The sequence below is a fragment of the Lissotriton helveticus genome, chromosome 5_1 (assembly GCF_964261635.1).
Source record: "Lissotriton helveticus chromosome 5_1, aLisHel1.1, whole genome shotgun sequence".
Classification (NCBI taxonomy): domain Eukaryota; kingdom Metazoa; phylum Chordata; class Amphibia; order Caudata; family Salamandridae; genus Lissotriton; species Lissotriton helveticus.
In genome coordinates this window covers 395,878,216-395,894,952 of record NC_136065.1, presented here as the reverse complement: position 1 = coordinate 395,894,952, position 16,737 = coordinate 395,878,216, and the positions used below count along the sequence as shown (strand labels likewise).

The 16,737-nt window shown below is 46.2% G+C and overlaps 1 protein-coding gene across 2 annotated transcripts in view; it reads right to left on the bottom strand.

The window, feature by feature from the left end:
- LOC144754604 (uncharacterized) overlaps positions 1-16,737 on the bottom strand; it is a 178,999-nt gene that overhangs the window by 1,147 nt on the left and 161,115 nt on the right. For both annotated transcript variants that reach the window (XM_078642614.1, XM_078642615.1), the window contains one exon: positions 619-781. In XM_078642614.1, coding sequence (XP_078498740.1) covers positions 619-781 — 163 coding nt within the window. The remainder of the gene's footprint in view (positions 1-618; positions 782-16,737) is intronic.

Here is a 16,737-nt window from a genome sequence, read left to right as displayed (position 1 = left end):
TTTTGAAGCCTTCTGATGGCATAAGCACGGAGATGCTTGTTTCTTTAATGAGCACTGTACAGAAAGTAATCGTCGTAGAGCTTATTTGAATTACCATTATGACAAGGGGTCGCAACACATAGTGGTGCTGTTTTATTTCCTTCCAATTCATTGTCACTTCCTTAAAAAATTAATAGTTTCAACTATGCAGGCTGAAATGGCAAAGGCATGGGCATGGGACTCCATTCTGAATACCACAATTAGTTTGAAATAAATATAGAAAAGAACATAAATATACCCTGTGGCTTCTTTCCACTTTCAAATTTCATTGTATATGCAATGCTAGTGATTGATCCATTCTCAATCATCACTGTAAAATACATAAATTCACCATACTCTTATGGGTTTTGTACAAAATGTAGAAAAATGTTAAACAAGCAATGGAGTAAGGGAACTGAAAGAACAAGCCAACGTCTGTTGCAGCATGCTTCAAAGCCCACTCTGTGCATTTGAGTGTTATGATGACATGAGCCATAGACAGATAAAACAATTTGCAGACAGACCTAAAATCAATGTAGAATCCGTTAGACTGCCACAGAGCACAGTGTTTGACAACAACATAGCATTTTTTCAAATTACCGTATTGAATTGCCATTTGATGAATGGCCCAAAACACAATCTCCTCTGGAATAGAAGGCACCGTGAACAGATTTACAATCTTGGAAGATATTGACTGTGGTATCCACTTGGTAAGAGTAATTTGACACATTAAAGCCATCCTTTCAAGTTCAGCAGCATTCTCCTAAATATGCAGAAATAGGAAATATTGGTAATTTGAAAAATTTGTGATTATCAAGAGGAGAAAAACAAATCCAAAACAAGTATTAAGTATCATGGATCAGGTATGGAGAGAATATTGTGAAACAGGAGATGCCTGAACAAATCAATAAAGGCTTGATTATGAGTTTGGCGGATGGGATACGCCGTCACAAACGTGACTGATATCCCGTCCACCACATTACATGTTCCATCTATAGGATATAATGGAATTGTAATACGGAGGACGGGATATCCCTCACATTTGTTATGGAGTAAACCTATCCTCCAAACTCCTAATCAGGCACTAAGACTCAATCAACAATAAGATAGAAGCGGAGCAAATAACAAAAATGTAATCACTCCTTGAAATAGACCAAGTAGAACCAGCAGTTGCCAAACCAGATTGAAAATAAGGCTGTTGCCTGAGATTTCTTGACCTCTAGCAGCAAGAAAGTTTACAGGATAAAAATGGGCCATAATAAAATTATAAATATATTGGTACCCCCAATGAATGAATAAATAAGTCCATCAAAATATCAGAAATTCTTGTATTTTCTTAATTTCACATCAAAAATACTTTTCTTTTTTATAAATGAATGTCTTTCTGCACTGGAGAAGTTTCCAAAAGTGACTGATACCATTTAGGGTGTAGACCAAATGTATTGCTTGGCGCAGGCTCGGAGGTGCGAGGTATTCAACCTACGTGCTTACTGTATTGGCATGGGGCATATATCATCAGAAACAATGAATTCTATTTGTCTATTCTCTAGACCTGGATTACCTTAGTGTTTTCTATTTATAAAATATCTGTACTAGGGGTATGAGTTTTTGAAATATTTAACCTCTTTTCAGCACAATACTGGCCCTCAGAGACTGCAATATCTTTTTGAGCGAGACCAAAGGTAAACTGGCTTTAAAAACACTGAATGATTATTTTTACAAATATTTGACCTATTTTAAGACTAACACAATGTATTTTAAACACTCTAATTAGGATGGACTGTCTTAGATAAAAATACATGGAAATACATGATAAAGCACAATGTCAATAAATCAACAGTACTGTAATGGTATAATACATGAACTACATGCTAATAACAATGTGGTGTATTACGAAATAGGTCTACAGTTGTTTCATCTCTTTGTATATCTTGATAAAAACATGACCTTGCTAGTGAAGTCCTGAAGTCTCAGAGGCCAGAGAGGGTGCAACAGTGAAAGATGTGTGGCACTTCCAAGCTGCTGTTCTGTTTTGTACTGCCAGCATATCGGAACACATTTGGAGGTGGGCATATTACTTAACTTCAACTTTCTTCATGGGGATGACTGGATTTCTGAGACTCTCTGTGGCACCTCCCAAAGTGTGCCTCGGTAGGTGTGCTCCCTTTGCACCGCTTCCCTTAGACATCTTCTGCGATCCAGTTTGCCTTTGCCAGTGCTTAGTAATTTGCCTGAAACACCTAGACAAAAATGTGTGGCCAAGATGGCGACGGAGTAAGACGCTCTTTCGTGTCCCTCCGGCGCCCAACCCAGCTTAACCTTGTCCAGCATACCTCGCGGCGTGCTGTTCGACTATCGTTGGCCAGCGGAGGACCCCCGTAACGGTGGGGTAGGGTCCAGTCCTGCGACCGAGAGCGGAGGCTGCCTGGAGGTGGTCTTGAGAGCGGCGGCGGACTGCGGCCCTGCGAGCCTCGGCCTTGCGTAAGAAGAGGGGCCGGACTTCCTGCTCTGCGGCAGCGAGGCAGGACCGAGAAGTGGAACCGCGGCTCATTCGGAGCTCTTGGCTCCCGCCCCACCACTTGCTGGAAGCTGCTCCCGCGTCTGGGGAGGGGTGGCCACCCTGGAGGTCCCGCGGCGGTCGACGGACGAGTGCCGGTAAGAGAGGCTGGCTGGGACCAGCGAGCACGGAGGCCGCAGTGCTGCCCCCCCCCCCGCCTCTGACTGAACCTGTCACGCGGGGCCGCCCGGCCGGGCACGCTCACCGGGTGAGGTCCTGTCGTGGGCCTCTACCGACGTGGTTGGCTTGGTGACCGCCGGGCACCTGCTGATAGCTGCGGTGACTTGGCAACCTGAGGCCTAGAGATCCCCGGCCTGGCCTACCTGAGGGATCCGAGCTCCCTGCTCTGTGGAGGCGGAGTGAGCCCATAGGAGAGGGGCCCCGGCTGCCTGGACTCTTAGCGCTCGGCCCTGTCGGGCCATCTGGCGGAGGGGCCGTGCGGAGCTACGTGGGGCGCCCTCCCTAGCAGCTCGAGGCTTGTGATACCGGGCCCTGGGAGCCAGGCGGGCTCGGGCCCCGGGCACAGCACGTGGAGAAAGGGTATGTGTAGGTGGAACTGCGACGGTGGGGACTTCGGACCTTTGGGCTAGCGCCTACCCCCCGCAGCTTTGGGGAGCTACTCCGAGTGGACAGTGGATGTGCGGCGTGGCCGGAGGGGGGGGGCCGTGGTGGTGGCCCAGCAGCTGATAGGGGCCCAGCAACAGTGCCACCCTTCCCCCACTGCTTCCCTGAAGACTCCAGGAGGTTGGGAAGGCCTTGCTGAAGCGCAGCCCCCCGAGATATTTGTGCCCTGCAGTACCGGTCCGTCGCGGGGGTGACCCTCCTTGGAAGCTGACTGGAGAGCATTGCGCCTCGAATACTGCGTGGTGAGTCGTGCGGCGTCGCCCGGCCGCGGTGGGGCTGGACATAGGCCGAGACCGTGAGCACGGGGGCTCCCCTGCCCTGGAGACACTAGCAGCGGTAACGGCGGCGCAGCCCCCAAAGGCGGAGTGCCAGAGGCGGACGCCTGGGATACGGACTGAGACCTGCTTTTAGAGAACCCTGACTGGGGGAGAACCGACAACGGATCTGCTCTTCCGACGCTGGGACTGAGGTGCCTTGTACATACCGGAGAGGTGACTTCTGCCCTCCCCAGGGGTATTGCGATGTCCTCCACACTACGCAAGGGGAAGCCAGGGAAAGATGGCGCAGCAAAGAACTCTCAACAACCGCCGTCGCCCGGACCCAGCGTGTCACCCAAGAATTCGGACGATGAGGCCCCTGCAACCAAAGCCTTTATGACGGAACTCTTTGCCTCTATCAAGGAGGACATTTCTGAACTTCGCGCCCAACTAGCGTCGGACCTCCGTGAAGTACGGAGGGACGTGGATGGCCTCGGAGAAAGAGTGGCCACGCTGGAGGACCACGACCTGAATGTTGCGAACGATGTCCATCAGCTGCAGCAAGATGTTCTTAGGCTCACGGAGCAGAACCTGGATCTTCAGGCCCATACGGAGGATCTGGAAAATCGTTCCCGCCGGAACAACATCCGTATTCGGGCTGTGCCCTGGGACGGAGAAGCAGGCGATCTGCGGAGCTATGTCCAGGCTCTCTTCTTGCAAGTGCTGGACGACGCCGATGTTCAGGAAGTCAGAATGGACAGAGTGCACAGGGTCGGTCTCCCTAGAAGGGGTGGGGGGCCCCCCCGGACATCCTCGCCTGTGTGCACGATTTCCAGCTCAAAGAGAGGATCCTAAGGAAAGCGCGAACTATCCCTTCCTTGCAATTCAGGGAACACCATCCGCAGCTGTACCAGGACCTGGCGGCATCGACCCTCCAGAAGCGGCGGGAGTTCCGCCCAGTGACCACCTTCCTTCGGGAACGCAACATCTCCTATTCGTGGGGTCATCCCTTCCGCATCATCTTCCGGTGGGAGAACAGGCTTGAGCAGATTCGGTCTCTCCAGGTGGCAAAAGACCTGTTGGGGCTGGACGAGGAGACCCCCTCACAGGAGTCTGGCAGATCGCGGCGGCGGCGACGCAGGCGTTCTTCCTCATGGCAGAGAGTGGGCCTGGCCGCGGATCGTGGGCGGCCTGACCGTGTGGCTAGCTTACAGGAGAGCGGGAATGCGGTGGCATCGGTGGCCTCAGCAACTTTGGCGCCATCCCAACAAAGCTCCGGTGCCGCTTGATCCTTGAGCTGCCAGCTGGTTGGTGCCGGAGGGGCACGTCCTGCCAGGTAACGTGGGTTTAGTGTACTTTTGGAGAAGACACCCTGTACCGTGGCCTGTGGGGTCCTGCCTTGGACACCACATCCCCAGCCTAGGAGGACCACTACAACTTACTCCTCTATGGGACTGCTAAGTACACTATTTTTGTTTTTGTTTTTGGATTGGGGTTGGGAAGGGGGGGGATGGGAGGGCCTTGGAGGTCGATTGATGAGGGGGCCGTTCGGATCTGGGATTGTTTGTCCGCTTTTGAGGGTTGTTGGGGCTCAGAAGTGTTGAATGCGGGGGGGACTGTTGGGGGGAAGGTGGGACTGGGGGTTGGGGTGGTTAGGTGGGTTGTTCGAAGGGGTGGTGATGACAGGAATGCATGGATTGTTATGCGTGCTGTTGTTGGTGTGTGGGTCGCTGATTGCTGGAGGGACTGGGAGAGTGGAACTGATGTGCTGGCTGGTTCAGGGAGGCGGGTGGTTGTAATGACTGCAGAGCGGGCGACTTTACTTTATTTCTATGTCACTTAATATTGCTACTTGGAATGTGAAGGGCTTGAACTCACCACAAAAGCTCCCAAAAATTTTGAAATACTTGACTGACCATCAGCTGGACGTAGTGGGTCTGCAGGAAACCCACTTGGCGCGTAAAGATGAGCTCCGCCTTAGGCATAGGCACTTTCCGCTTATTTATAGGTCCTCGGTTTCCACCAAACATAGGGGGGTGGCCCTTCTGTTTCGAGCGGCCCTTCATTTTCAACCAATGGGGATGCAGAGTGACAGGGAGGGCCGATGGTTGATGGTCAAAGGATTGCTGCATGAGAGGATTTGTACATTTGTGGTGGTGTATGCTCCTAATTCGGGGCAGAATAGTTTTCTCCAAGATCTGCTGCGAAAAATTGAGAACTTTGTTGAGGGTCATTTGATTCTTCTGGGTGACTTTAACTTGGTGTGGGACAAAACCCTGGATAGTTCAGGCACCCTTAGAGCCGATGCCGGCTCGTTCTCTTCACCAACGCAGCGTAAGATGAAATTGGTGAAATGGGTTTGATTGATAGTTGGCGCGCACTGCACCCCCACTGCCGAGACTACACTTTCTTTTCTGCTGTCCATCGCTCCTATTCCAGGCTCGACCATGTCTTTCTAAGCCAGGCCCTTCGGGGCGATGTCCGCGACTCCAGCATCTTTCCACTCTCTGTCTCAGATCACAGCTTACTGGTCCTTGGGTTGCGCTGGTCGGCGAAGGGCGACGGATTGCGCAAATGGTATTTCCCTGCTGCCTTAATCCGAGATGACACTTCTTGCAAAGCATTGCGAACGGCCATCCAAGATTTCTGGGCCCTAAACCCGGTCTCGGACACCTCCATCTTCACGACTTGGGATGCCTGTAAGGCTTCCCTGAGAGGCACGTGCCTCGCTCTCAACGCTAATCTTAACAAGTTGCGGAGAGCGGAACTAGAGAAGCTGGAAGCTGAGCTGGCCGACCTGGAATCGGCACATAAGTTGAACCCCTCCCGGCTCACCCTTCGCCCCCTTACGGTGGTGCGGGGGAAACTGAGGGCCCACTACAACAATAGGGCGGAATTTACTCTACTACGGCTGCGCCACACCTCCTACGCGCAGGGTAACAAGGTGGGGAGACATTTAGCCCGTCAACTCCGAGACAAACGAGAAAGAGAATACATTGGGAGCATGCGGGACGGAGCGGGGGACCTCCTTCACCGGGACGAGGAAAAGGCGGCCCTGTTTGGCCGCTTCTACGCTGACCTCTATAGATGTGACGATCACGATCCTGAAACGCAAAGGCGATATCTGGCAGACTTATCACTGCCTCAAGTCTCTGCTGACCGAAACGAACGCTTAACGGCCCCCTTCTCCCGGGAGGAAGTTCTAGACGCCATCAAAGCCCTGAAGCCTCACAAGGCGCCGGGACCTGATGGATATACCACCCTTTTTTATCAGACCTTCTCCACCGAGATCTGTGACTACCTAGTTGATCTCTTCAATGCGATGGCAGAGTCTGGCTGCATCTCTGGCTCTATGGCCGAGGCGGTGATCTCGGTCATTCCTAAACCCGGGAAGGATCCCGCTAGTTGCTCTTCCTACCGACCGATTGCCCTTTTGAACATCGATGCGAAATTATATTCGGCTATTATTGCACGACGCCTCCAGGATCTGATGCCGGTCCTCATCCACCCAGATCAGTCGGGCTTTATCGCGGGACGACAGACCCACAATAACTTACGCCGGGTGATCCATTTGATCGAAAAGGCCGATAGATTCCGCATCCCGGCGGTGCTAGTGGGATTGGACGCGGAGAAGGCCTTCGATCGAGTGGATTGGGGGTTTTTGTTTAGTACCCTGGCGGCCTTCGGTTTCTCGGATAAATTCATCACGATGATCCGGGCGAACTACAGTACTCCCCGCTCCAGAGTAGCCGTTAATGGACACCTGTCACCCTTCTTCTCCCACTCCCACGGAACTAGGCAGGGCTTTCCCCTTTCCCCTCTGCTCTTCGCGCTTAGCATTGAACCGCTGGCGTTGGTGGTAAGGAAGCATGAGGGGATTCGGGGCCTCCCCTTCACGGGAGAGCAACACAAAATCTCACTCTTCGCAGATGACGTTCAACTGTCCATAGGAGATCCTGCTCGCTCGCTCCCTCACGTCCGGAGGGTCCTGTCCGAGTTTGAGGAGGTAGCCGGCTTTAAGGTAAACTTTGGGAAGTCGTACATCCTAAACCTCACACTACCACCGGCTGAAATGGAGTGGGTACGGCTTTTGAACCCCCTGTCCTGGGCGACCGGCTCCCTCTTGTATCTTGGGGTCCGCTTAACACCTACCGTGGGGGGCCTGTTCGCGGCAAATTTCCCTCCGCTGCTGACGTCCATACGGGCTGGCTTAGCCCGCTGGAGGCCCAAATACATCTCATGGCTAGGCAGAATACACGCCATTAAGATGGTTCTCCTCCCTAAGTTCCTCTATCTTTTTCAAGCCCTTCCCATTCCGCTGGATCTAGATTTTTTTAGACGCCTCAAAACTCTGATGCGCCGCTTCATCTGGCAAGACGGGCGCGCCCGTTTCTCCTTTTTTACATTGCGCCGATTGCGGTCGGAAGGAGGAGTGGGTCTTCCCGATATGCACCTGTGTTATAAAGCGGCGCAACTGCGAGTTCTTGTGGAATGGTCCCAGCAACTCTCAGAGAAACACTGGCTGCATATGGACAGGAGTGTCGCGGGTCGGTCCGTATGGGATCTAGCTTGGAAGCCCAAGGGAGATAGGCCCAGGAATGCCTATATCAGTACCCCCACCAGCAAGGTGCTGAAAGTGTGGGACACAGTCTCAGGCGATGATCGTTGGACGACGTTCCCGTCGCCCTTCACCCCCATTCATTTCAACCCGGCCTTCCCCCCCGCATTGCAGGAGGGTCCCTTCCGTTTGTGGCGTGAGGGAGGCTGTCGAGCACTTACTCACCTTTTCCATGGTACCGTTCCGCTCACCTTCACTAATTGCATGAGAGACTATGGGGTTCCCCCGTCTGAAAGATATCACCATCTCCAGCTCCTCCACTGGGCTACCTCCACCGGGATGGGTGATGCAGCTACGAGACCGCCTTCCACCTTCGAGGCCTTCCTCCTGCGCACTACCACCATGAAGGGGGCCATCTCCTTTCTCTATAAACTGCTGCTCACTACGGCGGCATCGCCCCGCCCACGCTATATGGGACATTGGGAGGAAACGATCGGAAGAGACATCACCGATGCCGAATGGGCAGGCCTCTGGCGGGACATCACGGCGCACAATCGCTCGGTAGCGCTGCGAGAAGCCCACCTCAAAACGATGATGGACTGGTACTTATACCCATCCAAATTGCACCGCATCTTTCCATCCTCTTCCGACCGCTGCTGGAGAGGCTGCGGTTTCCTGGGGGATTTCCGCCATATCTGGTGGGACTGCCCGATCATTCGCCCTTATTGGGAGGAGATCTTGTCCCACCTCAAGGACATCCTTGGCTATCCGATATCTGCCTCACTAGAACATGTCCTACTCGGGCTTCGGGACCCAGATCTTGCGCACCAAACGAGAGCCGATAAGCAAATTCTTTGGCTCTGCCTTGGGGCAGCTAAACTCACCCTTGCGGCAGCATGGAAGACGCCGACTGCTCCAGCGATCTCCCTCTAGCACGCGAGGCTGTGGAGACTCCTGAGTGTAGAGAGAGTCGCGGACATCTTTCTGGGGAACTTTAAGAACTTCATCTTTCGCTGGTGCCCTCTAGTCCGATTCCTTTCACGAGGATTGCCCTCGGCAGTCTGTCCTTCCTCGGTGCGCGCGCTCCACCTATTTCAACTTTAATTAAGAGAAGTATGTCTGTATGTATGAATGGCTGTCATCACCACGGGGGGGAGGGATGGGAGGGGTGGGAGGGAGGTTCGTTGCGGGTTGATCCTATTATGCGACATTCATTGCACCTTTAGACGGGTTCAGCAATTTGTGCACGAGACGGCTTGCCTCGGCTCCGGCTGCCCTCCTTGACTGGAATTTGGACTTCGACTTTGGATTATCTATGCTGCACTTCCGTTGAGACTCTTCTTCCTAAAGTGCGTTGCCCATGTGTAGACTGTAATTCAGAGATGTCGCTCGTTGTACTGTTTTATTTTGTGTTTTGCACACTGAAAATAAAAAATAAAAATTTTACAAAAAAAAAAAAAATTTGCCTCCTTTGTATGGGCCCTAGCCTCCTAGCAAATGGTGTAATGCATCTTGACACAGTGTGGGGGTGAAATGGGTGCACGTACAATGCTTGTTACAAAAGGCCCAGCACATGCCTCGGCAGAATCTGCTGCAAAACAAACACCACCTACCTCCTGTGGTCTTTGCTTATCTAGTCCATGTTTTTAAATGAGTGCAGCCCCGAACTTTCATCCCCTTTCTTACTCTCTCTTCTCTCAGTTTCTCACACACATAAACAACTACACACACAAACCAGTACAGACATGCACACACATTTCTGTGTGCAAATCAGGTACTAAAATAGGCAATTCATTCTACAAAATACAAATCAAGATCTATGAGAGAGCTTTACCTTTGAATCTATTAGTTTGTTATATACAGATTGACTCTATTTTGTGTTGTCAGCCCTTGCCTACATGTGGAATGTACAGAAGAATCCGATTCTCTGTGTTACAATATTGCTACCTTTGTTAAGATATTTCAGAAGTTCTTTAGGAGTGAAAATATGGGATTTGGGTCCTGATTTTGTATTTGACAGACAAAGCAGTGTCCTCCAGGGTGTCAGAGGACATTGCGTCCACCACCCCAATGGTATTTGAGTTGTTATGTTTCAAGCTAACCTCTTGCCCAGTGGTCATCTCTGTACTTTGAAAGGACCCACTGTCACAGCGGTTTCCATCAAGGTACAAAAGGTTTGATGGATGGCCATCCTCGGTTTGACAGCCGTTAACCAAATATTAAACTTTTTTTTCAGAAGCCCCTGAAGCGGCAGTTTCTGAAAAAACAAAAGATTCATGACCTCCACACTCTGGGAGTTTTCTCCCAAGGTGTGGAGGTCATTATTCTTTTTTCCTGTCCCTCACAGGCACGTTTTTTTGCAGTGATGGACAAAAGAAAATCATTCTAGGCTTTGGTCGACTGAGCCATCAAGAAATCCACTGATTGAAAAGTTGTAGTCTGCCCACCTGTAAATAAGGCAGGAGGACAAAAGCTTGGAGGGCAGGGTACCCCGTCAGATTTGCAACGGTATAACCTGTACGCCAACCTCTAAATCAGGGGCCTAATGCTTGTTATAGTCTTATTAAAGGCTCTGCAAAATATATAAAGAGGTGAAACAATCATAGACCTGCGTTGAAATCCACCGGTTTCTCTCCTAGATATATATTGAGCATCATATTGTTACAAAGAAATATTTACTTTGATGAATGCTCATTTACTTTTTAATAGATCTATGTATTTACAGTTTTCTTTTGCCGTTAGTTGTGAAATAAACCTCTCTTTCTTTTACTGTCAATGTACAGAAAAAATAGAGTGGATAACATTTGAGATTTTATGACTTTTTGCCGTTTGACCAGATTAATGTTTTTCTAATGTATAAGGTGTGTTAAATGTATTCATAATTCAAAACCTCTGAACACAATATTAAAAAAATGTATTTAATAGTTACAAAAATCACAACCAAGTATACCATTATTTTGCAATAGAATCAGAGATAAAGCAGAACAGTTTTATTGTTGCATTTTGTATGGGTATCGTGTGGGATGTTGTGTTTATGTTTGAGAGAAGCTGTATAGAGTAGTTTGTGAAACTTATGATTTGGCGGGTATTTAGAGTGACAGTGGTGGTGCAGGAGTTGTTGGTCAGTATGTAGGTATAAATTATTGGATGCCTGGTGCAGGTGTTAATGTAGGGCACCGAAGGAGGAGGAATGTAGTAGGTGCAGAAGTAAGAGAGACTTAAAGAGTAGGCAGTGCCGTGTTTCCTATTGGTGGATTAAAAGCAATGGTCTCCAATTACATGTTACTATTGGCTCGCAGGCTGCCATGAGTAGCTCGCATATGATAATTGCCTGTCAAAAAGCTTGAGAATATACAGGTGCCGGGCTGATAACACAGCTATTTAAAACATAGCTCCCGTTCCTTTGATTTACTCAAAAGCTGACAGTGCTTGAGGATGCAGACTACCCTTTTCTGAAAATAATTTCTTCTTTTTCTACTTCTTACCTCTTTTTAAATGTCTTTCTTTTTTCCTTGCTTTTATGTCTCTCTTTCATTTCTCAATTTTTCTTTATTTCTCCCTCTTTCTCGCTTCCCCCTATTTGTTTACAATATCTCTTTCCTTCCCTCCTTTGTTGTGCATTCTTTTTCAGTTCTCTTTCTTTTTTTCTTATTGGCTTAATATTCTTCTTGATATTTTTCTTTCTTTTTTCTCATTTCAACTTCTATTTTCAATGTTTCCTCCATTTTCCCGTTCTTTGTTTCTTTCTTACTATTTCTTTCTTCTCTTTTTTAATCTTGTGTCTCTCAGTATTTCTTTCCTTTGTTCTTTCATTTTTTTCTTTTTTCTCCAATTTCTGTTTTTTTCTTTTGTTGGTTTATTATTCTTTCTTCTACTCTTATTTGATTTCCCTCCTTCTCTCCTTCTTTTCCTTTGTCCTATCTCCATCTTTCTCAATGTCTTTCTTCCTCTGCTGTGTTTTCTGATTGTTTCCTTATCTTCCTTCTTTTGTTCAGTCTTATCTGTTTTCTTTGCCTTCATCTTCCCTTCTCTGCTATTCTTTTTCTGTATTTCTCCTTTTGGTGTTATTACTTATTTTTCTTTTTCTTTCTTTTTCTCCTTTCTTCATCCACAAGGTTATTTTCTTAATTCCACCTCTGACCTGATCTTCTTCCTTCTTTTTTTCTTCTAATTATTTTCTCTCATTTGCTTTCTTTCTTTCCTTCCATTGTTTTCTCGTTGTCTTTTTCTTTCTCTCACCTTCTTCCTTTACTCTTTCTCTGTTGTACTCTTCATTCTTTTGCCTACTTCTTTTTTTGCCATGCCTTCTTTCTTCCTGTCTTTTTATTCAATCCTTTCATAGTTTGTTTCTTCGTCTTTCATTTCTTCTTAACTTCTTTCTTCCTTCATTTCCTGCATTTGACTCTTTTCTCTGGGTATTTTGTCCTCGTTGTTTTTTTCCTTTATTTTGTTATTTCTTTTTCTATATTTCTCTACCTCTTTCTTTCTTTCCTTCTTTCTTTCCTGATTTCTTTCTTTATCCTGTCATTCTTTCTTTTTGTTTTATTTATCTTCCTCTCTTTTGCTCGTCTCTTTGTCTCTCTCTTTAGGTGTTTCAAGAGCAAAGGGACAACACTGATCCTCAGGGACCCCAATTGTAAACCTTTGTGTAACAGCTCCTGTTCTATTAATACTTTATGCTCCCTGTATCTGGAATGAAGAACTTAAGGGTACTCTAGGGGCAGTGTTTAAGTTATTTGGTCTCTGTGTGCATTTATCAAATTCGTATATTAGACAGTAGCTCAGGAAAGGCTGGAGACTCCTGATTTAAAGAGTGCTAATTAAACTCTAGGCTGCATGTGATGGGAAAGGAAGTATATGCTAGCTAGTTGTAACTGATGTATTTTGTGATGCAGGAGTGTAGAACAGCAAACATTGGGATGTAGATTTCTTGTACGATGTAGGTAGTGAAGGTGTGGTATGGAAGTGCTGGGTAGATGCAGGTTATAGTTTAACTGGTGGTATCAGATATCCCTACAAAGGTATGAGAGTGTCATGCTTACCCTAATGTGAATTACATAATGATGTTCAGTACACTCATTTTCTACAGGCAGACCATTTAAGGCACACTATTTCTTTCTTCCTCAGGACACTCCTTAATATCAATATAATAATTCATCACTATCAATTCTAAAGTACCACTACACCAAACTAAAGGACCTGGAATGATAAAAAACATAACATTCAAACACTAGATAACAAAAAATTAACTGTTGTCTTTTGAGTGCTAACAGCAGAGAAACTCCTTACCAAAACTTTTAAAAGGGAATAATTGAATATTGCACCCACAATAGTATCAGAGATGATAGTAAAAAAAAAGACCAGCACGTTGCATTTTACTCCTTCCTAAAGAATCCTTAATGGAAATACATGAGAAACCAGTGTGTACATAACAAAACTGTTTCGAACATGCTATACTTTATAGTTAATTACTTTTCTGATTTTTTTTATCTGTGCAATGGTTTTAATTAACTATGCACTTTACAAATACAACTGACTTACTTAAACTTACTTAGTTAATAAGGCCATTGTTAAAAATAATTTGTATGGATACAGTGTTACATTAAGTGTTTGCAGTTTAATTGAAATAGAAATACTATGACTGAATTTCAAACTCTGTGAAATCAAATATAACTTCTTGCTGCAGACACAGCTGAACTTGCACCTAATCTATCATATAGGTCCATCTGACATAATGTTATCACACAGTTGCAGCTGGTGTCAATGCAGTACTGTACATAGAGTTTTTCTGCTCTGCCTTCAATGAACGGCCCCCAGGTGCACGGTCAACATGTGGCCATACATACTGGATTTTCATACGGTACATCAGCCTGTCTTATCGCTACTGATTTTCCTGCTAAAAACCCTTATTTTATTAAATCTGTCATCCTTTGTCAAATTCTATTGAAGGTGTTGTACCTGAATAGCATTGTCAGAATATTGACTGACATAATACTCTGTACTAAACATTGTTCATAAACGTTATTGCCACATTTAGGACATGATATTTATGTCAAATGATGGACTATTTTTTTTATTTTATTAGAATTCCATAGCAGTAAAATAAATAATACATAACTGAACACATACGTCAAGACATCCATCATTGTGCATTATAAGCCCCAATCCTAACCAATGCCCTCGACATCAAGTTAATATGAGGTACAAACTATATGATACATAATGGACTTAATTACCCTGCCATATACTCCCTCACCACCCCCCAAATCATTAACCCTAATTTCCTTTTTCTATGTCCTTTAACAGCCTATAAACTGTATTCCATGTGGTACTCATTGAGAAACTTGGCCCGCCACATCTCAAAGGGCGGTGCCTCTTGCTATAGCCAAAGTGAGGCAATTGCCAACTGAGCAACCACCGTGGCCATAAAAATTAGATAACGGTGTTCATATAGTAGCTGCCCCTGGCGGAAATCTTCCCCAATACCAAGCAACATCATAGATTGAGAAATGTTAATACAGTCCCCGGTTATTTCTGACAAAAACCTCTCTATAGATTCTATCAGAGGGTCCAATACCGCACACGCAAAAAACATGTGCACAATGTCTGCACTATCCTTTCCACAGCGGAAACACTTCCCACCATGTTGACTCCCACATCATTTTAAGAGGGGTATGATACAAATTGAATAACATTTTATAATTTTGACTTTTAAGGTTGGCTGCAGGAAAGATCCTCCCTGCCAAATCAATGGATTTTTTCAATGAGATTTCGGGGTTCCCCAACCAAGTTCTCCAACTCACATTATATTTTTCTAGATCATCCGTTCTGCCCTCTAACAGTGTTTTATAAATTAGCCCGATGTTTCCCTGCTGTCTAATAGTTTCTACAATTTTAAACTTCATAATGCAAATAGGGTGTTTTTCTAGAATGTCCCTTACTTGTAAGTATTTAAAAAATTGAGTTGTGGGTAGATGGAATTTATCCGCCAACTCCGCAAATAAGTGTAATCGCCCATCATCATGATATAAGTCGCCAAGTCGGGTAATCCCCTTCCTTCTCAAGCCTAAGGCCACCTGGTCCCAGAAGATATGGGGCAGCACTCCTGTGGCATTAGTGGGGGTATACATGGAAAGTACTGGAATCTTGAAGCTTTTCCGTCCAGACTTCCAGACTTTAAACACAGCATTTAATACCTTGAAGTGCGTTCTTTTAAAATAACTGCTGTCCACTCTTTTGAATAGACGATGGTTGACCTTTGACCCTAGAATTATCTGACAAATTAAGGGGGCTTTGGCCAGATTACTAATCTCTTCTCCATGACGTAAAATACGTGTATTAACCAAAATACAGGAATAGTAATACAAAGCAAAGTCAGGGATAGACCATCCTCCTCTTTCTCGAGAAGGAGTCATATATCGAGCAGCCCAACGAGGTTTCCAAGGGGACCACATAAACATAGTACAGAGAGATTGTAAATATGTAAATATTGAATTTGTTTATAGGATAGCTCCAGGGGCACAGCCCTAAAAAAATACATAACTCGCGGTAAGACATTAATTTTCAGAACGTTAGCTCTGCCACTAATGACAGATGGCGATTCTCCTACCTTTCAAGTGATCGTTTTACTCCCCAAATAATATCGCCCCAATTAACCTCAACGATCTCTTTAACAGAGGTACGGATCTTAATATCCAGATAGGTAGCTTCCTTAACACACCTAGCATCCCCATTCATTGCTTGACTTGTACATAAAATTTGGGTTTTAGCAGTATTAAGTTTATACCCAGAAACTGCACCAAAAGTCTGCGCCAGGGATTCTATTTCAGGTATAGCGAGACAGGGATTAGAAGTAACAATCGCTATATCGTTGGCATAAGCCATTACTGAATACAGTTCTTGTTGTACTATACAAGGCAAAATCTTCCTACTTTGTTCTAGCATAAGAATAAAAAGGTTAATATACAATGCAAATAAAAGTGGTGAACCAGGACAGCCTTGTCGTGTGCCTCTAGAAATCGCGATGGTCTCTGAGTGATATCCCATTGAGCAAATTTTCGCTGAGGGGAGATGATAAAGGGCCTTTAAAGCACGTATATACCCCTGCCCGAACCCCATTTGTTGCAGGCCCCTCCAGAGGAAATTCCACGAAACCCGGTTGAACGCTTTTTTGGCATCGAGTAAAATCAGACCAAGTTCTCGAGATTCTACCTGTGCGATATCAAGGATAATTACTCTATGCACATGGACGACGGTCCCTTTCCCAGGTATAAAGCTGTGTTGTTTAAACAATACTATTGATGGTATAATTTTTGCCAACAGTGTGGCCAAGATTTTTGCATAGATTTTATCGTCTGCATTAAGAAGAAAGATTGGACGATAAATCCCCGGTAATTCAGATGGTTTCCCCTTTTTCTTCGACACACAGATATTGGCCTCGGACCAGGTTCGTGGAAACTCCCCTTTTTGTGAAGTTTGATAAACTTTAAGCATATCATTTTTAATCTCCTGAAAAAAGATCTTAAATACTTCCAAGGGGAGTCTGCCTGGTCCCGCAGATTTCTCTACTGCAAGATAATTTATGGCCTGCTCTAATTCCCCCAAATTAATAGGTTCCTCAAATATTTCAACGTCCGTTTGAGCCAATTGGCCCCATAAAGAGGCTGGAAGTCCCATATACGTTAGAGAAAGACCCCTAGTACCGTTCTCTGTAGATAATTCTG